General features: G+C 37.1%; 1 protein-coding gene across 1 annotated transcript in view; it reads right to left on the bottom strand.

Moving 5' to 3' along the window:
* The window catches only part of ZSWIM6 (zinc finger SWIM-type containing 6), a 183,066-nt gene that overhangs the window by 47,766 nt on the left and 110,963 nt on the right, over positions 1–24,337 (bottom strand). Inside the window, exons 2-4 of the mRNA XM_033110742.1 lie at positions 21,392–21,748; positions 7,835–7,983; positions 4,633–4,783 (exon numbers count right to left, since the gene is read on the bottom strand). Of these exons, the coding sequence (XP_032966633.1) occupies positions 4,633–4,783; positions 7,835–7,983; positions 21,392–21,748 (657 nt within the window). The remainder of the gene's footprint in view (positions 1–4,632; positions 4,784–7,834; positions 7,984–21,391; positions 21,749–24,337) is intronic.

The following is a 24,337-nucleotide window of genomic DNA, read 5'->3' as shown; positions in this document are numbered from 1 at the left end:
AGAGTCTTTAAACTCTTTCTGGCTGTGCATAAAGGCTCTCCTGACTTACTCAGTGTATCCTTTTGAATGTGTGATGTAAGTATATGCTTTCTTCCTTCCTCAAGAATAATGTGGGTGGATGCAGAATAGGCCCACAGAGATGACCACGTGTATCTGGGAAGGTAGAAGGGACAGTGTTCTCTGGATCCACGGAATAGGTCATCTTCAGTATTTTAACTAAATGCGGTCCTAATGGGTAGACTGAGATCTCTGCTGCTAAACATAAATTTGTGCTGACTCCCAGTGTCCTGAATTTGTAAACCCTCGCAACCTGTCCAGCAATATTGTATCTGTTGCATAGTAACAGTGGACAAACTAACCTTACCATGAAATTCAAACTAGAAAAAAGCATCTAACTATGGTGACTTCTGCTCACACAGAGTTAGACATCCTGAGATCAAAAGCTTTGAAAAGAACTCTGAGTGGTACCTCCTTGTGCCTGTGAACTGAATGAGCACAGCTGAGAACAGCAAGGCTCTTGCCGTGGCCTTTCCCTGAGAAACAGGGTTCACATGCTAGGAAGCAAAATACATGACTCAGCTTGGAGAGAAAGTTAAGTGTTTAAAATTTTGGGGAAAAACATATTATGCAATACTTGAAAATGAGAATTTAAGAATTTTTCCCTGTGATAAAACTGTAATTAAATCTTATTGAACTGTTTCCTCTAATGACATCCATTTTAATTAGGTTTTAATAGACTGGCAGCCACAACCTATAGTTTTATGAAGCAAAGGAAAATTACAGTCTAGGAAGACATTTAAGGAAAAGAGACCCATCAACACAGATGAGAGGTTACAATATATTCCCTCATCCCTAAAGACCCCGACAGTAATTAAGTGCGCTGAACAGACAGCCATTAGGGCTAACAGTAGGTGTGCTCGCCACCAATCGGCACTGGGATGTTCTTTGAAATCCAAGGGTTACACATGTGATCTGCTTTCCAGAAAAATGTGCGTGTCACAGAATAAAGAATGCAACTGAGGAGGTGTGTGTTCTACAGCTCTACTAAATGTGACGCCACTCCCATTGTAACAGGCTTTCTGTCGTGAGATTCTAATATATGCATTATATTACAGCTGGTCATGACAACACTCATCTCAAAAAGACTGCCATATGTTTAGGAAAATGAACATCACGTAGAGAAAGTAAAATTAATATATGAAAAACTGATTCAAATAGAAGACAAATATATCTGCAAATGAGATGCACTAAACAGGAGCTTAACAGTATGCATTTCTATGTTTCCTACTACATTATGAAAATCAGGGAGTAAATCACAAAAATTAACACAGACCAAATTGAGTATTATAGGCACTTATTTTAGAAAAGAAGAACTGAGCATAATTAGTCCTTTTGTTAGCCAAAGGTTGGGGAAAGAAACTGGGCCTGCTGCTACGGTACCTCAAATAAGTTTGCATTATTTATTTGAAAGAGAGAAAATGTTAAATAAGTGTTATTTTTAAAACTAATTTTGAAACATCAACACTTAAATTTTTAAAAAAATCACATATTCTCAGAATACTGTAAAGCTTGGGGAGGAGCATATCTGATTCTAAGAAAAAATAAAATTTTGTAGTCTAACAATCTGATGCCTCCAAACTCTTCTGCCAAGAAGCAGAGTTACTTGGCTAAGACACTCTTACTTGTACACTTTCATCAGATTAAGGCTCTCGTGCCAGGAATCTTTTTTTTTCCTGGTGTATTGGCCATTGCCAGAAATGGACCCATCGAATGCACCAGTGCTAAGGAGTTAAGTATTTGAGATTTAATTTAACAGTTTCAGCTTTATTAAGCTGTCACAGAGCGGCCCCACTTTGATAACAGTAGCTGCTCCAATTATGGCTTGGTTTAGGGTTGACAAGTATAATGATTCATTCGTGGCACATGAGAAGCAATAAAAGGTTGTTTTGCATTACAGCTTTAAAAATGTGGGCACTTTTTTCATTTAATTTGTCACTTAGCTTTTGCTAAGAGGACATTTAAATTGCAGTAAAAGGCAAATGGGGCTTTTAGTTTAAATGTAATCCCCATATTTAAATGATCTGTAATGGCGCAGTGTTGGAGTGGGAACACTATTGTCTCACAGTGGGTCCTGATGGTGACATGTGACATTTGTATTCAGGTCCTGTATTATCCATGTGGCTAAAGGGCTTCCAATTTCATTTCACAGCCAGAAGCCTGCAGAAAACACCAATTAACTTGCAGATCCCATTTGCCGACAAAACTCAGCCTCTTCTCAATGTCTGGCATCTGGCAGTGCTCAGCATTTAATTCCAAAGCAGAGCCTTGAAGCAATGTGAGCCCTGTGCAGGGGCACAAAGTCAAATTCCCCCGTTTTATTAAGAACCCAAATCCTTTCCTTTTGTAGTCCAGAAGCAACTTTTAGTTAATATTTTGGTGAATGAATATTAAGATGTGATAGCTATTGGTACTTCTATGTGGGGTTCTTCACAGAACTTCGACCCCATGAAAATGGCAAGTGACCCCTTGCTGGCCATCAGAATACCGAGGAGAATTTGTAGCAGTCTAGTAATGACTAGGGAGTGGGGGTGTGAAAAAAGAAAACGCAGGGCAAGAAGATGTATTCTTCATCCTGGACTGAAATCAAAGAACTTGAATATTGAATAGAGCCTGGTCCATAATTACCAAGTAGTCAGTCCATCAGAGGGTACAACTAGAATCAGCTGGTAGAAACGTCCACCTAATGAGAATTTATACTTTTGATTGAGGGTTAAATACATAATTTTCAAAAACAACTTGGAAAAGATGTGACTAATGGATTACATGTGAACTATGTAAACTTTGACTGTATCACTTGTATTTTTTCTGATAATAAAAAAATTTGGTTGGCATTTTCTTCCTAATAAGCTATTTGCAATTCTAAGTTTCTCTAAGTACCAAAGTTCTTTAAGTTTTATTCATTTAATATTAATTCAATAATTTTTCCTTAAATGATTCCCTTCATTATAGATTTTTAATACTAATCTTTTTTACCATCATAAACCAACTACTCAATTCAATGTTTACTGTACAGCTACAAAATTGGGAGGGTTTACTTGGAAAAGTAAATCATTCAGTATTCTATACAAATAGTTGTTTAATCCATGCATTACATCCATGTTCTCCAACCACCAATCACACCATGTCCACAAACATTCTTCTAATAGGTTGAAACTATCTACTGTAGTTATAGATTAATTAGGGGAAAGGTCATTACTATTATTTCGGGTGACCCAAGAAAAATACAAAGACTAAATTGGCAGATATATACAGAGGGTGCCAAAAAAATGTATACACATTTTAAGAAAGGAAAACTGTATTAAAATTGTAACACTCAATATATACTGGTAACAAAAAATGAATACAAATCATGTTTGACTTCTGCAATTACAAGAGGTGCTCAAAGTTGTTACCGTTAGCGTCCAGACACTGACTACGGCGAACTACTGCTTGAGCAACGTTGACCAAAGAGTCCACTTGTACACATTTTTTTTGGCACCCCCAGTATATACACAAGAGTTGCCATCCACAGCCAAGTTCCTGAACACACATCCTATTAATAAGAAAAAGGACTTGGATGTCAAATTCTACCAAGTTGCTGCATAACCCTATGTCATACAGCGTCATCTCCTGGAAGTCTCCTAACCTCTCCAGACTTTAGTTTCCTTATCTGTGAAAGAGTTAATCTTAAAGGGCCCTTCCAATTATTGTGATCACGTAGTATCTTCATGAACAGTACTTTCTCTTGGTCTAGACTAGATGTGGAATCAATCAGCATGACGTGTTCTATGATTAGCCAAGAGGAAGAGAGAAGGTGAGTTATGACAAGTTCTACCAGTCAACTGCATTGAGACTAGGATCTTCTGGTAAATATATCCAGGACATAAAATTAATATAGGCACGTAACAGTGTTTTGCCAAGATTTGTCAAAAATTCCATTTATCACATACAGATTTCTTAATAGAATGACAAAATAACAACTACATTATTAATTTCCTAGCAATGAGCATTAAGTAACAAGAGTCATTCCCCAAAATTTCCTGGTGAATATGACTAGGAGATTTCTCATTTTTTCAACCACCTGCTATACTGATATCTTTACAACCAAGGATTTAGAAAGCAAGAAAAATTAGAGTTTGCTGTATCTTCCATTCTGATCGTCAACAGTCTAAGTCTGTAACAGTCAAAATATAAAATGAATGTTCAAACTACTTTTGATATTTTTAATGTAGGCAAAAGGGGAAAATAGCTAAATTTTAGCTGCATTGATTACAATATTATTCTAGAAATAGGTAACCAGCTCTAGTATACAAAATACCTATTTTAAAATAATATAGCTTTTCCCCCCCAAATATTTTAAGGTAGATTCTTGTGCTCGCTTTCCTCAAGATTAGACAATTCCCCCAAAACCCTGCCAAGATTGTTTCCTGCAAAGTCCTTATTCTTCCTATTGTTCTAACCAGTGTATAATGGCAACAAGTTCACATATCAGCAGCTCTCTCTTCAGCAATAGTCTGACTGTGCTCTGTAAACATTCAACCTGGTCTTTATCCATATAACTCAATGGCAATCCGTCAGGAAACTTATATTTACCCAGCTCATCCCAGAGCTGCCTGTATTTGTCAGTCATCGCAGTGCCCTGTTGCCTCCAAAGTGACAGCCGAGGGTCAGCCATGAACTGCTCTGTTATCAGCGTCAACATGCGGGCACCATTGGAGTCCCTCATCTTCAGCATTTCCCGCACCTGATGGGGCAAAAGCAGACCTTCAGGAAAATGTTCAAAAACAAACAGTAATACAGAGGTACACTGCTTCTCTTTATTTTTTTCTTGGTGAGTAGGGGGAGTTAAGTCTTGAAACCAGCCCTCGTAAGCAAACAAAAGTTGTTAAAAACTGATCTCTATCCTAAACAGCAATTTAATCAGAGAACTACAGCAATTTAATCAGAGAACTAATTTCTTAAAATTATGTTTTAGAATCCACAAAAAGAAATTTGGCTAACTTCCCAATTCCAAAAATAAATAAATAAATCGCCAGCATACAGAAAACCACCACCAAAACAAACAGGACGAAGCATTAGGCATCTTCCTGCCTCTCCAGCTGATCACCCTCACCACCAGAACAGTGGAGCCTAAAGCATCTGTTGAGACCTCTTTAGGAATCTTCTACATTGATTTGATAATGTTTATAATAATAGCATCTGTTCTTCAATTTTGTAAAAACCGCTTCACTGAGACATAATTCACATACCATACAATTCACCAATTTAAACTGCATAATTCAATGGTTTTTAGTATATTCACAGAGTCTGTGCAAGTCTTCAGTTTTTGAGGTAAATTAGTAATTTCAGTTAAGTTCTCTGGCACCAAAGCGGTATCATGCTTCTATTCACTCAGATGGGATTGTTTCTGCAATGGTAAGAGGAAATGGACAGGGCTGTAGATTCAAGAACTCTCTGGGCTCTAAACGAATAATCTATGAAGCAGAATCATAACCACTGACCTAGGAAGTTAAGTTGGCTTCTCAAGCTGGAACCTCAAGTTCTGTCCTTTACGCTTGTGCTACATTTCCCAAAAAGAAAGGAAGTAAAGAAACACAAAGCTAAGTCTCTCTACAGGAAACCTAAATGAACCTATCCATTCCAAAAGTATATATAGCTATGTGTTCAACAAATAAGAATCCCAGCTGAACACTAGTTCTCCCTGTAGGAAATTGCTGAAGCAAGGTCTTAAGCAGTGGGAAAGGAAAGGTCAGTCCTTTACTTCAAGATTCTAAGTGAAAGGCAAATAAGGGAGGGAATAGCAGATCTCCAATAAAGCAACCCAGATCTTCAGAGCAACAGATCCTGCCTCAGGCTTGTGCCCTGGCAAGTGATAAAACCCCTCACAGGTTTTAGAAATGTGAGCCTTGGAAAGAACTCAAAAGCACTTCTACACTGAATCACAAGGGTTGTGCTTACTTCCTGGAAGGTTATTTCAATAATCTTTAAAAGGAATTTATTAGCAATATGGAAGCACTAAAAAGTTATGAACAGATGAAGACTGGGAGGAAGAAAGGGACATGCCATTTATTGGCCATCGTGCTAAAGAGTTTTGCATTTATACCTACCACTTAATCTTTATAACAACCATATAAAGTAGGCCAGATTATAATCCCCATTTTACGAATTATAAAACCATGCCTCAGAGAAGTAACTTGCCCAAAGGACAAAAGGAACAACTGTGATCAGAACGCAGATCTGCCTTAACTGTACTTAACTCTGCAAGTTAAGCCATTTCCACAATTAGATGTTGCTGTTACTTCTCACGGCATATATAATGTATACATCATGTACAGGGATTAAAAATAGCAACTGCAGGCCAGTCTAATACCTTTCACACTGCTTCCACTAAGCCACAGTATATTCTCTGCTGACATGAGAATCTATGAAATACTTCCTGTGTGTCTAAACATACTAAACCTTTCATATTACTACTATATAAAATTTGATTTAATGTTTACTTTCCTGATAAATTTCTAACCTGTTACTCAGCTAGAAATAGCAATGAAAACACTTTACTAGTAAGCATATAAACCAGAACTATAATATTAACCAACACTCAAGTACTAATAATATCTATAGCCTAATGGTAATTAATTTTCAGACTGTGTGACTCTGAGGCGTTACAGGAGTTTAGAGTGTCTATGAGTTACCAAAGAATTATTAAATCATATGTGAAGTAGTTTTAGAGTTAAATGTGTTTTATTGTAATCTAATTCTCAGAAAATTGCCAATCTATGTATGGTATATAGGTAAATTATTAAGAGGGGATAGATGAATCAGAATGCACTATTTTCTGGCCACAACAAGTAATAGAGATTGCTCTAATTCTCTTGAACTAAAAAAAAAAAACACCTTTTTATTGTGAATATGAAATTATTTAACAAAAGTATCAATGAACACAGTTATCTATTCCCTTAAAACCAATTTAATATTGGTTTAATTTTTTTAGTATTATTTTTAAAAATTATTAAAAAAGCATTCTATTTTTATCCAGTATTTAGAATTGTGTTTATGGTACTAAAAGTTCTGTATAAAGAAACAGATACAGCATCTGCTCACACATAACTTATAATGAAAATAACTTTGTTTCTTAGGCCATCCATTTTGGTGATGAAAATTAAAATTTACCAAGACCCAACTATACGTCAGACATATCATCATTCAACGCAATGATCATAACAACTTGAGGAGATATTCCATTATGAGCTACTTTTACAGATGAGGGAACTGACTTAAATAACTTCTTAAGGTTCATACACCTAGTAAGGTTTAGAACTTACATTTGAACTCAGGTCTGCATGACTCCAAAGTCTATGCTTTGGAAACAAATTTAAAGACACTGACATTATGAAACTGAATACACCTTTTAAGGGCTGTATTCCAGGCGATGCTCTACTTGGGAAATTAACTAAAAACAGAAAAAGCTTGAAAAGATGGCATTTAAAATAACATTAAGATATTTTTAGTATTTTTAGTATTGAAAGGTTTTGCAAAACTGTATAAATCATCACGATTTATTAATGGGAACTGAGACAAAAATGTTCCATATCTTATCTAAGGACACCCAAGCAAATTAATGCTTGCATTACAACATACAAGTTTCTAATTGATTAGCTTAGACACTATATTAAAAAAAAATTAATTAAAAAAAAAGTCTTTACCCTATAGTAAACATGGTCATATAAAATGAAACTTTCTATATATATATATATATATATATTTGGAATATTTCTTTAAAAATTAACAATCATACCTTTGCAAAGAGCAAATTAAGCTGCTTCCCTGATCCGTGGTACCCGCCCTGGGAAAGGAACAGTTTAACCTGTTCTTGAACCTGCTCTTCATCTAAGTGCCAGCAGTTTTCATCATCTATACTAGCACCTGCTGTTGGATCAGGAGCACCTAGAAATAAAAAGAAAAAATAACACATATGCTAGATAAGAAGTCTGTGCTAAAAGGGCTCTGATAATAAACTTGAAAAGAATTAAAATTGTGTAGTTTTTGCCTAAACACTTTTTAATCCAATCTCAATTTCAATTATACATACAAATTTATGACGGAAAATAAATACAAGAATCATTCTTTTATTTCCAGGACTTTCCTGACTTGTGATAAACCAAAAGCAGATTACATCAGAACTGAAATATTTCCATTTTTTACGGTCAGAGTCTATGCCTTTGGAGATGAATTTACAGGTACTTTAAAGAATAAAAAAGCCACAAAAATGTCTCATTGTAAATATTTGATGTTTCTAAAGCCCTACTGTGTAGGACATGTTATTTAAATGTTTTCCGAAGATATTAGAAAAATATGAAACCAAGTAAACTCAGAAGAGTATTTCATTCTTTACTATGTTAATTCAAGCTCTCACTACTAAATGCTGCTGTATAAACTACATGCTGACATAAGTCTTTAGTTGCAGAAAACCGAAGATTAAAAAGGAAAATCAAGCCACATGGGAACAGGCAGTGCAGCTGTTGTACTAAACCAAGTTGTAGTATCACCTTGCCAAACTGCATAAATATTTTATTGCTGAAGTACACACAAAAGATAATAGCTAGGTAATAAGCCCTCTGTGTAGAGTACCTTAGAAATTAAAAATTACCCCAATATTTAGGCAGGTAAAAATTATGTTTCATTATTTATTAATAAAATAAAATAAAATGGTATTTAAGTCCTAAGATTCTTAAGTCATACAAAAAATTAAAATCTAAAAATCTTTCATCAATGTTTCATCCCTTAAAAAGATACATTTGTAGGTATTGTTTTATATTACTTTTCTTTTCTTCTAATGACCAAATGTAGACTCAATTGGCCAAGGAAATAATCACTAACATCTGCTTAGAACCAGGGTCCTTCAGTCCCTAGGAGTAAGGCAATGGGTCTGTGAACCTCCCAGAAACGGTATTCATTCATTCATTCATTCATTCATTCATTCATTCATTCATTCATTCAGCCAGCGTATTTACTGAGTGCCTTCTGCTAGACTTGGGGATGGAATGGTTTACAAAATATACAGAATTCCTGTCTTCACAGAATTTACCATCAAGTTCAATGGCTTTCAAACTTTTTTGACCGAGACCCACATTAAGAAATATAATTTAGATCATGCCCAATATATTTGTGTATCTAGGTGCTTATGTGATAACATCTATCTGTCTGTCTGTCTGTCTTTCTGTCTATCTATTAATCTGTAGCAAAGTATGATGAAAAAATACCCTTACTATTAAGTAAATACTTTTTCTATTTCATTTATTAAAAAGGCTTGTCATAATTTTTTAAGCTGATTGCATAACCCATAATGGGTTGCAACCTACTACATAAACACTTTGTAGTGTGTGAGATAAATATCAATCTAATAATCACACATACAAATATGTAAGTGGTAATAATTGCTCAAAGGAAGAGACTGTATCAGAGAGCTCTGGCATGGCCTTGGAATGCCAGGGTAAGCAAACCTTGAGGAAATGGAATTTGAGCTGAGGTTTGCCTTTAGCAGATGAGAAGTTAACTAGAGGCAGGAAAAAGAGGGAAAGGAGCTGCATGTGAGAGAGGTCTCAAGCAGGAAGAGACGTGGTTCCTACATGAAATTAAAAGATAATTCACGTCCATGCAACAACCAAGTAGAGGATGATGAGGTAAAGCAATACAAAACAACCCTGGAGAAGAGAAGGTACACAGGCCCCAAGAGCCCTTGCAAATGAGAGGTGTAGGTTTTTTCCTAAGAAAACGAATTGGAATTCATGACAAGGTTATCCAAAGTGGAAGAATGGAACACCCTAGATAGTAAAAGATGTTTTGTCCTGATGTACATCAATTTCAACATTCCTACCATGAGATATTTATGCAGCCATAAAATTAAAGGCAGAGATTCTCTATGTACTACAGTAGAAAGATATCCAGGATATACTGTTGATTGAAAAAATAAATCAAGGTGAAGAAAAGTATACAGAGTACCACCTTTTGTATAAATAGTAAAGTTTAAAAAAGAGCTTATGTGTTAATATTTCTTTGCGTATGCATAAAATATCTTAAAGCAATGTTTAGAATGAGTAAGCTAGTTACACGAGGCAAGGAAGCTCTTCATCGAATACTTTTTTTCATACTTGTAAAATGCTGGAACCATATGGAGGATGGACTGGGGAGCAAAAATACATTAAGAGAACAGTGAGGATGACATTTTGACGGTCTGTACAAAGGATGATGGTAGTTGGAAAAACAGCAGTCAGAAGAGACATGGAGAACCTGACAGGAATTTGGGACACAGATGAAACAAGCCCTGATGAAGAAGCGGGTATGTGAGGCATGGGCCATCCGAGGGTGAGAGGAGACACGGGTCTCCAGATTAAACAAGTGGACGAGATACTGGCCAAGTCACGGACAACAGGTCATCAGAGCAGGGCCAGGTTTGGGGTGGGAGGAGCAGTGTTTAGGTTCTACACTGTTTCAGACATGGTGAATTTAAGGCACCTTTGAGATAGCCGAGAAGAGGAGAGAGGATTTCAAGCAGGGAGCTAGATACATCGTGGGAGGCTGTATGGGGTAAGAAGAGCATCTAAGATGGAGCCCTAAGGAAGGTCAACATTTAAAGGCTGGGAAAGAAAATGAACAAAAATGGCAATGGCCAATTAGGAACGAGTGGCCAATTAGGAAAAGCAGGAGAGACTGGCTTCTCAGGAAGTAAGGCAGAGAAATCTATTCCCAGTAGGAACTACCGTGTTTCCCTGAAAATAAGACCTAGCCAGACATTCAGCTCTAATGTGTCTTTAATATAAGACCTGGTGTTAATTATATTATATATATTATATTAAATTAAATTATATAAGACCCGGTCTTATCTTACTATTAATATAAGACCGGGTCTTATATTAATTTTGGCTCCAAAAGACGCATTAGAGCTGATTGTTCGGCTAGGTCTTATTTTCGGGGAAACATGGTAGGTAAGTACGTAGCTATTGAAGCTCCCAGAGAGCATTCTATCTACCCTGCCCACCACTGCTCCCTAACACCTAGCCAGTGTTTACCACAGTGTTTACAGGCAATCAAGTATCAGGAGGAAGGAGGGACAAGAGGGAGGGAGAAAGCAAGAGTACATCCCCCCGGCCCCTCGGGGATTCCTATTAAAAAGAACCACTGCTAAAACATCCTCCCATACATTATCTCATTTACCCTCACAGTGGCCTGTGGGGGTGAGTAGGAGATGAAACAGGTTCAGAGAGGTTATGACACCCACAGCCACACCGCCAAATCCAGTCTCCTCATCCTCTCCCCTGCGGAATAACATATCCCTGAGCCTTGGAACTGAAGTCTGAATCTTGGAGGTATCAGAGCAAGGATTATGAACTCTTAAGTCAAAGACAAATTAAAGGAAAGATGCTGGGATGTTTGTACAAGAAGGTTTAAGGACACAATGATGCTGTGAAGAGTTAACTAATGGGGCCACATCTGTATCCCACAGGGCATCCCTGAGGGATACAGATGTGGATCCCTAATCCAGCCAATCCGTTTAATTCTAGGAAAAGAGACAGACACACAGACAGACACACACACACCTATAAATTCCTTACCTAATATGCATCAGAAGAGACTTGCCAAACAACCAAACTATAGGGTCTCAACTTTTACACTTAAGTTCGTCCCAATATCTTGTTAAAATCCTCCTAGGAAATATGACATGTCTCTCCTTATCCTCTCCTTAGGGACAAGCAACTGACTATGCCCTCCCACTATTCCCCTTGCTGAACTGAACTAAATGAATCTGATTTCTACCCTCACCTGGGATACTTGCCCCAATTTTTGTGATTTTTAAGGTTGTTCTCCATTAGGCACTGAAGGCCACCTACAAGGAGGCCTGCCCCACGCCATGGAGCGGCTGATTGCCCTGTGGTGTGCTGGAGGCCTGCTACCCTTTGCTGCTGGGCTCAGAGCCTTGTGAGGCTGAAGCTCCATTTGCCACAGAAATACCCAAGTATTTAAAGCAGGTTTTAATTTGGTTTGGAAAAAATCCCAGTCTTCTCCTTGGCCAGAAGTGGCAAAGGGGTTGACATTCAGATACTCTCCCCAAACTCCAGGATAAACTCAACTCTGGTTTTTTCTCATACGAAGAGAAGGGCTACAAAGAATAATCCAGGAATCGTTTTTACTTGACTTGAATCACACAAGGAATTTTTCCTTAAAATCTAATAGGTTTAAAAATACTATCATATTTTAAATATATGATGGATTTTAAAATTTCTTTAATGGATCATTTAATTTACATACATACAGAGTTCTATTCTTGTCTAGCTAGAAAGATATCTAACAGCAAATGTATAAATACATGAATTGTGTTTCTCAAGTTTTTAAGTAATCTAAATTGTGGGGTTTTTTTTGGAGGGGTGAACTAGTATTAGAATAAACTTATTTCTTGAGCACATGGGGGAAAGAGGAGGCAACGCAGAGGGAAGATGGCCCACAGATAAAATTTTACCACAAATAAGTTAATAAAGTCTACACATGAGTAGAGATGTGTGGGTTCCTAATCCTGGATTAGAATTTAGAAGACTTCCTTTCTCTGCGCAGTTTGGAAAAACTGTCCTCCAGCAAATCACTTACGCTCCTCAGGTCTCCATTTCCTCAACCCTAAAATTCTATAATGTAGGGATAAAAAAATTAACTAGGTAATAAAAATTAGAAATCTCATGTGGCTATGTAGCAAACATCCTCACTCAGTCATAACAATGCAAGCAAAGGTAACTAGTTGGTAAATAAAAATTTACTCTGAACACAACTCAACATTTTAGGAATAAGACATGTACTATATATTATAGACCAGAAAATTCAATGTCTGCAATGATAATAATCCCCCCTAAAAGAGCAAATTCTTTCACTAAACTTAACTATTTCAATCCAAATGTCTTGATTACATGCATTAAAGTGTTGCCTAAGCCTCGTATAAAATGCAGATTTGCAAAATTTATTTCTACTTGTTAATGGCTGTCTATAATCAAAGACAAACCTCTCAGCAGTTAGCTTTGAGAAAGGTATGTACAGAGAAACATAATTTCTGTATTTGTACATTTGCTATTAAAATATTCCCACAGTTGGGCAGGAATCAGAATGTGTAACTGTGAATTAAATGGTCCACTTAAAGTGGTTAAAAACCTATCACCTTTTTATCCTTATTTATATTTATAATTATAAATGCTATAACTTTTACAACTGTGTAATTAATATTTGCGAGCATTTTATGAACAAAGCTTAATCTTCAAAGTTTCAAGCCTTCAGGGGAAAATGAAATTAGCTGTTGAAAAAAGTAGAACAGTTTAATTGTCTCTCATTCTCAGCTAGGAAGTGTGAATTTGATTTACCCCCCTACCTTGGTTATGTAACAACACAGGAAAGCAAAGGAGACTTCATGGACTCGAAGAACCTCAGTCAAATCTCTCCCTGTCTGCTACTTGATTTAGTTCTGATTTAGGTTTGATTTATCCCATTATCAAAATTCCTTATCCCAGCAGTTCTCAAAAATTAAGAGGATATCAAACTTCCCGAGGCATACTGTGAAAAACAGATGTTTAGGCAGCACCTCGGACCTACTGAATCAGAATCTTCGCCGAGGATAAAATCTGGGAGAGGGGGTGGAGGGGTGATTCTGTATCTGGAGAGAATGTTAGATGTGGCGGAACATTCTGGATCTTCACATTGAAAAATATTCAGGGTGCTGAAGTATCAGAGGCTTCTCCAGCATATCTGTCTCATGGCGCGAAAACAGTTGCTTCTAAGCATTAGGTAACACCAACTCATCCTGCAAACTGTAAACTGAGATATTAAGAAACGTTCACAACTGGCTTATGCTATGTTTGGAATGTGGAATTATCCACAGCTTTGGGTTCTAACGGGGAACTTAATGCTTTTTCTTCTCCTCTTACTCTGTTGGAAAACACAAATTCACGGGCAGAGGTGAAAGGCTTTTAGTTTACATCTTCATCTTAATTTTGACCTAACTGCTTTAGTAACTCTGTTGCCCAACTATTTACATTTAATGCTTTAACTATTTACATTTATGTAGCAGTGTTCCCTTTTTGTTAAAGTTACTCACGTTCAGTCAACACGCGGAATGCAGGCAGCAGATGTCTACACTGCAGAGGATACTAATTCAGCCTCTTTGGGGGAACCTACAGAAGACTGCCGTCTCCTACAGTTTTGGTGCCTGCTGTAAAACTAGGAAACATGAAATTGAAGTCTGTGGCTTACAAAGGCACCGGTACACCTGTCTTACAAGTTGAAGGCAAAATCCTGACATCAACCACTGGCACCGAGAGGGGAGACAGGCAGTAGTAAACTTCAGTGATTCAAACTAAAAAAAATTTTTCTTCAGAGAGGACAAGAGCTAGAAGGTCCCTGAAAAAATAATGTGTACTGGATAAGCACACTTGCGAAAAGATTTAAATCTTATTCTTAATTAAATCCCCATTTCAAGGTGGTAATGACTAAATGCCTTCATTTCAATTTACAATTTTGAGGTAGCTGAAATGAAACAAACAGATCCTTCCCCACCTTCTATGCAATGGTGAGTCCATGTCATTCTACTGCCATGATACAGGATGGTGTCCTCTCCAGGAGCAGCGGTTAGAGTCAACCTGTTTTCCTTACCATGGAGGCTAATGACAGAGGGGTCCCTGGCATGCACCAGGCTTTGCTCCCTCAACAAGTCATCTTCTCTTCAGCTAAATGCCAAAGAAGTAAATAAGTAGAACTATAATCAGTATATCTCTCAGGAAACTCAAATAGGCCTGTCATGGTTTATAGCCCCATCTCTTATTTTCCTCTCATCTGACTTTATTACTCATCCATTATTATCATTTAACTTACTTCAGAAGTTCAGTAATATGTTTATTCCTGTACAGAAATTATATTTAATATAAAGTATTTGTACAATCTCCAATGCTCATTTAAAAAATGCAGAGTATAAAGACAGAGTACATAACGGGTAAGTTATTTTCCATTACTTAGTTAACAAATGTATTAACAATCACTTGGCACAAATATGAATATTTAAATGCAACGTTCTCAGAAAGTCTCATTTTTACATAATCCAACTCTTCAAATTTATTAAAAGAGATCCACAATGTCTGCAATCTTCAAGAGTGGTTTGCTGAGATTATTTTAAAAGGCTTTTTAAAAAAAACTGGTTCACAAATAGTTTATTTAACTATCTTCCACTACCTATGAAGACACATGCTGACTGCCACATTATAATGATGGTGATAACAGCTACGACTCATATTTATTCCTTTAACCCTCCAGACCATATGAAATAGGCACTCTTTATTGTTCACGTTTTACAAATACGAAAACCGAGGCCTGAAAAGAATTAGTTACTTGCCCCCAGTAACAGAGCTGGAAAGCAAAGGGGCCAGTATTCTAACTTAGGCTAATTTCTAAGCTCCTAAATACTCTGACCAGTCTTACAGTGAGAGGTATGAGAAACCCAAGTGCGAGGAAGATGGGAATAATAAGCTCGCTAGATAACATGGAGAGACTTAGCGTCAGTTAAAGGAGAGAAGGGAGTGGTGAGGAAACTGACCGCCGCTGGCAGCCATCCTTTGTAAATTACACATGTCAAAGATAACTACAGAGCGTGAGGGAAGGTAAGATTTGGAAATGGAAAGGAAAGGATGAAGGGTATTGGTCTAAAGCCACTTGGCTGTCTCTGCGTTACCCTAGCAAATCCCTCTTGAGTTGGAGATGTGATTCCTCCAAGTTAAGTGACCTAACTTCTAAGATTAATTATTTTTTGGTAAAGTGAAATGTTTTTTCATGTGAAGAAAAAAAAAGTTCCACCTGTACATGATCATATAGTCCATCAATTTAAAAAAAAATAAATCATATTATGAAAATATCAAGTTTAGTTAAAACTTAAGAGTGAAACTGGTATTTACTGGAGGAAAATTTGGTGGTAATTACAAAACTCAAAATGCATATACCACTTATTCTGGCATTTCTACTACTAAGAATCTATTATTCAAAATTACTTGCACAAGTAAACACACACGATAGTCACAGTAGCACTGCATATAAACAACTTCAAAATCATTCAGTTGGTTAATGATTAAACATATCCATACTATGGAATATTACACAACATTTAAAACAGTAATACACCTATTTATTAACGTAAGATATTCATGATACCTAAAGAGAGAAAAAGCAAACGGCAGGAAAATGACTTTTTAACTTGTTTTTAAAAATTACATACATGTGTGCACAAAGAAAACCGTCTCAAGGCATATAAACCACACTGTCAGCAGTGGTTGCCTTGGGGGAATGGGGAGCTAGTGGAGACGAGCTCCGTGGGCGCGGGGAGCCAATGAGGACTTGTCTTTTTATGTTCACGTACTTCCATACTACTATACATTTTTCCAACATGCAGTCTTTTTAATTTTCTTTAAGTTTCACAATACTGCACTTTGAGATAGCATATTTAGAGCAATTTTAATTCTCCTACAAAATATATTTGCTAATTATACTGATCATCAGTAGATCGTATCTTTGTTTCACCAACTATCAATGCCAGAATGTTCTACAATAAAAAGGATATGTTTGTAATAACCAAATTATCTCCCTAGGATACTTGCAAAAATCGGTGGCTAATGCAAGTCCTATTATAATGAACATGACCATCCATTGGGAATCAAAAGAAAGAAAGATGTGACATGAGGCCTCCATCAAATGACTCCAAGCGTCACTCACTAATAGATTTGGAACATGTATGTGTATAAGGATAAATCTCCAAGATCCTACTAAGAACATAATGAAATGAAAAAAAGGAGTGGTTTTTTTTGTTTAACAAATTGCTTGTGCCTATTACTTCTTAAGCACTGTCCTTGGGGAGGCTACCATGATACACAGGGCATAATGTTAGCCCGGATGGAACTTATAATCAAGTAAACATAAGCTACAACAAACATGGGAGCGCTGAGCAGGTGTGTTCGTTTACTTGGTACTATCTGGGGAGACTGAATGGACGTAAAGACACAGAGGGACACAGAGGCATTTGGAGGCTAAGTTAAGCAGGGCAGGCAGGCATGAATGGGATTTATGGTGTTGGTTTTACAAGAACCATATTCAATCAAACTGAAATGCCTGCTGGAAGCACACACGAGTGCACGCCAAGGCAGAAGCACTGGAGGTACACCCTGCAGTATGGATCCTACGTGCCTCCGGGGTCTCGGCAGAAATACCACCAGCAAAGTGTCACAAAATCAGGGCTGGAAGAGGTCTTAGATGTCACTGTCAACCCTTATCTGACATGTGAATACATCCCTTCTCCATCTAGCTGACTGAGCTGGTAACTCTGGGCATATGGCAGGGGTGAGGGATGAGTCTAGCCTAGTTTTGGGATTGGCCAGGCTCTGGGAGTAAAAGAGCCACTGAGAGGAAACCCCTTTCCATCTGTTCCAAATCAGGACAAATACCACAGCTCTCCCTCAGTCTGTCCCTCTTTGTAAAATCTGCCCAGTGCAGGCCAGCCAATAAAGAAATCACTAAAAGAAAAGCACAAGAGAGAAAGAAGAATAGGAAATATGGGACAAAGTCACAGAAAAGCAAGCCGACTCCAATTCTAATATCATCCGTCCCCCACGGTTTCTTCTCTCTTCTTCAGGATGAGTACTTAGAGAAATCCCAGCAGGAGGGCAATTCAGTTATATTATTATTATTATTATTATTCATATATATGTTATATCATTAAAATTCTTCCAATGCTTTTAGAGAACACAATGCGCATTTTAAATATGAGGAAAAATGAGTCTCACCCAAGGTCACATAGGTAATACACAGTAGAGACAATACTGGACTCTCAGCCTCCAGATTTTAAGTTCAGTGTTCTGTCCCTACACCACAATTTACCATCTACAATACATATCCTTTAATAGGAAGCATAAGGGACCAGAAAAGGCTGAGTTGAATTAAGTGAGTGGGTTAGCACTTAGAAACCAGTAAATTTCTACGTAAGTACTTAGCAAACACACCAACCTTTTTTTTTAAGAATGTGGAAACTGGAAAGTTTTATTACAATATAAAACCGAGGACAATTTTGCTTAAAAAAATGCAGAAGTATAACTGGCAATCTCCGTGGAGGGCCATTAACTATCTTACAGCCACTATTTAGCATACAGTGGTTAATTTTATAATCGAATCAAAATTATGTGGGAAATTTTATAAAAACACAATGAAATGTAAAAAAAAGTATACTGACAGGACTGAACTATTATAATGACTAAATCTGTATTCCAACTACTTTTGATTAATCTGCGACCTTGGACAAGTCACTAACCCATTCTTGGTTCCTTCATTTGGAAACTATTGCAATTACAAATCTGCAATGCCTACCTTACAAGGAAGTTGTGAGAAACAATATGACTGAAACTGACTTGGAGAAGCTTTTCATTTCTCAAGACAGAATTATTTCAAAAACAAAATATTTCAAAATAATGAAAAGCAACTAACAGAATTTTAAGTGTTAGGGTAAGTTTACTAGGAAAAGGAAAAACCTACTACCAACATAGCTTGTATTTACTTATAAATTATGACTTTCTTCCAAAAAGAAATCTGGACAAGCTAAACCTCTTTGTCTTTAAAAGATACCAATTAAGAGAATCAAATATAAATCCTATCCTAACACTATTTATCTAGCAAAGTAAAAGTGATACTTTTCGTTAGAGAAATATTAACCTTTCCCAAGTATTCGCATTCACGACATCTTTCTTATAAGAAAAACTACACCCGTAAAACCATACAAGAAAGCACAGCTGTAAAGATGATTAAAGAATGCTTTATGCATAGATGTTTGGGAGGCAGGCAGGACCACGTAGTCAAGTAACTGAAAAGATTTTTAGTCCCACCCCCTCCTACGAGTAAGTCATCAATCTACCAGTTAAAATAAGACCCTCCAGGGAGCGGACTTCCCATTTCATCGCTTAAGGTCACGGCCTGCTTCCTACCTTTCTTCTTTTTTACCACTTGTCACACTAGAATGGAAGGCACGAAGGCAGCTCATGTAATTGGCCCATTTCCAGGCTAGGAGCAAATCTGATGATAAATAAAGTGGAGAGAAAGCTGGCGGGATAAACTGCTCAAGTTCACTGCTCTTGGAAGCTGTCTTCATACAAAAGTTATTTGAAAATCACACTGAGATTAAAGCTAACCTGCATTCCGCCCTTGATATTTCTTTAGATATATTTTTCTTCCAACTTTGAAACTCGTAAGAAATATGTCACATGAGCACATTCTGTATCCAAATTTATATTGTTTTCTTAGTCCCACTATTTCAACATAGAAGTGGATTTTAAAAGCTTTTAGATAAGAAACTTTGGGGGCTACTATCCTTGAAAACAAGGAAGACAAATGCAGAACAAACAACTGACTGTTCATGTGGGTCTCTAGTTAAACTAAAACTCAGAAAACAAAGTGACCCGAATGAGTTACATGAATTAAGAAAAAAGAAGGAAAAAAAGAATGCATAGAAGTTTGAAGAAATGTTTTATCCTATTCGTATGCCTCTACTGAACAATTTAGTAACAAGCCACAAACAGGCTCCTGAGAAATCTCTGTAATGACTGTTAGCTGGGGTGAATTTTCACAAGGCAACAAGATTGAGACAGACGATCTGACACCGTAGAAGCCTACTTCAAAAGTCCTTGAGTGCATGTGCTTTTGGTGGGTCTAAGGTACTTACGTGGCAGAGTTGTTTATAATCCTGTTATTTAACACTGGTGGACTCTACCAAATAAAATGCTTTACACACCTTATGATAGCTACTTTAATAAAGCCAGGCCTGATATGGGGAGCACTAGAAGAAATATGGCTATGTGGATTTTCCTCGGACATAAAAACCATGTGAAAAATACCTTACAGCACCAGGAGACTTGTAAAAGAATGCTCAAAGCAGCTCCATTCAAAACAAGGTCCATCAACAGTGGAATGGACAAATAAATAAGTGCTGCTCTCATACCTAGAATACTCTAGAGTGGTGCTGTGCAGTAAGGTAGCCACCAGCCACATATAGCGATTGAGGACCTTCAAGTGGCCACAGTGGGATTGCAGATGCGCGTGTAAAAACAGACCAGATTTCAAAGACTGCATATGAAAACAAGGTAAAAAAAACACCACTACTTTTGTTAAACTGATATTTCTGAGTATTGTGATATTAACATGAATATGCTGAACATTTGGATATGTTGCGATAACTAAAACCTACATTAAAATTAATTTTACTTGTTTCTTTTTAAATGAGGCTACGAGAATATTTTAAATTATACATGTGGCTCGCATTGTATTTCTATTGGACCGTGCTGGGAGTGGTGTATTTGTGGGAGTGGGTAGTGCTTCACTTTGTTAATCTGCACATTCATATTTTATGCACTTTTCTGCGCGTTATACCTCAGAATTTAAAAAGAAATGATATCAAACTGCTTTCCTTAAACATTTGTATCTGTTATATCGAGTAATGACTTTGAAGAAAACCTGAAACAATAGGGTTGAGTGAGTGACTGGCACAGTCAAGACTGTTTTACGTTCAAGATATTTTTAAATATTTTAAAATTAAATGTAAACGTTTTAAAAGCACATTAATCTATAATTTAACAATACTATTTATCCTGTACTAATGTACTCTATAAAAAAGGTGGTGGGTGTATTTCTGAAAAGTTGCCTGTGTTCTTGTGAGTTAACACTATTTACAATGCACAAAATAGTTGATTAATGTGTTTACAAAATAAATGAGATATGTTCAATGAAAGATTTAAAAGAAAACATTTTTGGGATTTCTTAAACACAACTGTCATAGTCTAAACTCTCTCTAAACAGGTTGCAATATTTTTCTAAGAATAATTTATTTTTTTAAACTGAGGCATCCTGTCACAAACTTCCTGCTTTGGCAAGTCAATTTTAAAAGAAAATGAACAACTTCTGAGTATGTGCAAGTCAGTTTACTGACAACAGCTGACATGTGTGAATTAAATGAGTAAGTGTCTTCCATAACTAATACCTAGTATTTGATAAATTTTACCAAATATAAAATTGTAAGAGTCAAGCTTTAACAAATGAGAGACTTTTCTGAGCACGAAAGGCTTGGTATCTAGAATGCACGAAACACTTCAAAAGAAATGTTTTAGGATGCAAAACTAAATTTAAAATTCTCTCCTAGCTACCTAAGAGCAATGCTGATGACCCAATTTACATTTAACTTATTTTTATGAAGAATTTAACTTATAAACAAAAAAGAATAGAGAGAGAAGAAATCTATAGAATGGACCTCTATACTCACCATGAACTTGGTTGATTTCTGAATTCTGGGATAGAATTTCATCTGCTAATTTTTGAGCAGTTGGCAAAACTTCTGTGTGGTGCACTGTGATCAAATACTGTACAAACTTTTGCAGTTGGTCTCTATTCATTTGAAAGAGAGTCTCTGAAATGGGAAGATGTAGTTTGACCTGATCTGGCTTGCGAATGCGGTATAAAGACAGTGCCACAACATGGGCACAATAAAATATGTCCTTGTTTCCACAGCTGCAGGTCACTGAGGTAATCTTGCAACGATCAAAGCTGATGGCCACGTTGCAAACAGTTTCTGGCTCCGATTGTATTGCAGGTTCCGTCACTGTGCCACTCAAGTGGAAACCTATATAAAAGAAAGGGAGAAGAGTTTAACTTCTGCATTTAGATGCTAGGAAATATTCTAATTCTTTGAAATGTGTAGTACTTGACAGAGGCAAGAAGAAATATGACAGCTTTTTTTGTTTCAAGTAAAATCATTCAGACCACTCAAACCCCAATGCCCCCCTTCCCTACCACCCTACATCTTACAGATAAAAAATAAATAGTATTCAACAAACATCTGAAAGTATTTTAGAGCCACATGAAAATACCTATTGCACTACACCCCCACCAGTACCTACAGGAATTTGCTAGATCACAACACTAATAAGCCATCATCACACTATCCTGAATCTGTGGTATACTTGACAAAAATCCCCTAGATCAGTGGTTTTTTTCCTTTTTTCAAAAAAAATTTTTAGAGTAGGCCAGCTCAGCTTTCTTCTCAACAAACTCCTCCCTTCCCTCCACCTTCATACCAAGCAGCCACAAGCCTCCTCCAACCAACTTTGCAACTCTGGCGTGGCGGGGAGGGTTCCCTTTACAAGCACTGACCAGAGAATTTTAAAAAAAATAACACTCCTTTCTATAGCATGCATGACATATGTCACAATATAGTGTTGTGTCTGAGCAATGTCTTCTAGTGGAACTGCAAAACCCACCAGATCTCACACATACCACAGTCTGAGTAATTAACAATGACTATTTTCTTTCATACCATACAGTATAATAAAGCTGGTACAAATGTAAGGTTGTTAAACATGCACACACATGTTCTCTACCACACACACACACACACACACACACACACACACACCCCCAAATCACCAAGTGGCAAGGGGCCTTAACAGGCCTGTAGCTTAGAACCATGTAGGAATCCTCCACAATCTCCCTGACCAACAGCCACCTGGCCAGGACTTGCGGTGCAGAGGAGACATTCACCCTGCACAGGCGACAATTCTCATTTGCAGAGCTCTAGCTATACCATGCAGCCTCCCACAGTCACTGCCACTAGACAGTCCTGGCCTGTGCGGCCAGGGGACAAATCCTCCTCACACTTTTTCCCTAAATATGCGGGAAGGTCACCTTGAATTGTTTTTCTTTTTGGCACACCCATTCAATTCCACCTTCCCTCTCTGAAAGCCACATTCAGAGGCCAGGGATAAAGCTTAAGGGGATCCCTTTGGGAACCTCCAGGAACTTCCAATTTACCTCTGGATTTCAAGTGCCTGACTGAAACTTGAAGCTACAAAATGAAGCCTTTCGTTCCCTCTGAGCTTTCTACTATCTATGCTATTTGAACCAAATTCATCAAGCAGGTCACTGTGTCTTCAGGTTCCCCTTCATTCACATAGAGAAGGAGCTAACCACGGGGGAACTCTGCGAGGGGTGTTGCACAGGAAGCTGCAGAGATGTTACGTGAGAATGACAGCTGGATGACAGAGTTCACATGTGGCGCATCTGAATTCCACTTATCGTCTTCTTCAAGGGAGGATAATCAGGCCAGAGAGTTGGAAAAAACACTATTCGACTTACAAGAAATCTTTCAGAGTAATATAATTTTGTCTCTTGATAATTCATATTCAGTAACACTTAGTGGAAAGAGAAAAGTACTACAATAATTTTTACCAAATTAATCAATTTTAAAAGTATTTCCTAAAAACAAGTTACTATGGCTTCACAATAAGATCTTTTGAGAATTGTTAATATGATAACCTTTGGTTTTCTTCCACAGAGTTTAAGAATGGATATTTGAGTCTCCTTTATCTCTTTCAGTCAAGAAGTTTTGTTGGAAAACCACAGTTAAAGAAAAGATACATCCACTATCATGCTCTCTCTTCCACTCAGCTTTTTAGTCCTCTGTTCTGAATCTTGAAAAGACAACCAAGGACCACCAGGTATCTGAGGAAGCCTCTCACTCAGGAGACAGAGACCAGACCAAATAAACCAAAACCAAACCAAACCAAATGCCACTCAAAGGAAACATGTTACACACAGAGAAGGTATTACATTCATGAAACAAGAATGTGATGCTATTAAAAAAGAACATTCAGAGAAAAAAAGAACTCCTAGAAATAACAATCATGCTGGTAGAAATGCAAACCTCAATAAAAGGGGTATATTAAAAAAGAAAAATAGAAAATAAGAGAGGATGGAAAAGGGTATTTGAGAACTGGTCCAGAAGTTTCCACATCTGAACAATAGGAGATACAGAAAGAAAAAAAAGGGGGAAAAATCACCAATAAAATAATTCAAGAGAATTTCCCAGAACTGAAAAACGTCCCTAAGTTGCCTGATTGAAAAGGCCCACTGAATGTCCTGCATGCTGGATGAAAACAGACCCACACTAAGGCATATCATTGTGATATTTCAGAACACTGGGACATAGAGAAGATCCTTCAAATTTCTAAAGAGGGAGAACAAAGTGACAAAGGTTCAGGCATCAGAATGGCTTCAGACCGCTCAACGTTTATATTTAAAAGCAACAAGACAAAGGACCAATGCCCTTGAAATTCTCCAATTAGATTCTTTACCCAGCCTAAAAAAAAAAAAAAAGAAATAAAGATACATTGTAAATATAATCATATTTTTAAAAATTTTAAGTGTATTTTCC

The sequence above is a fragment of the Rhinolophus ferrumequinum genome, chromosome 7, assembly GCF_004115265.2.
Source record: "Rhinolophus ferrumequinum isolate MPI-CBG mRhiFer1 chromosome 7, mRhiFer1_v1.p, whole genome shotgun sequence".
NCBI classification, from domain to species: domain Eukaryota; kingdom Metazoa; phylum Chordata; class Mammalia; order Chiroptera; family Rhinolophidae; genus Rhinolophus; species Rhinolophus ferrumequinum.
Note: the sequence above shows the minus strand (reverse complement) of the source record. Positions and strands in the feature narration are given on the sequence as shown.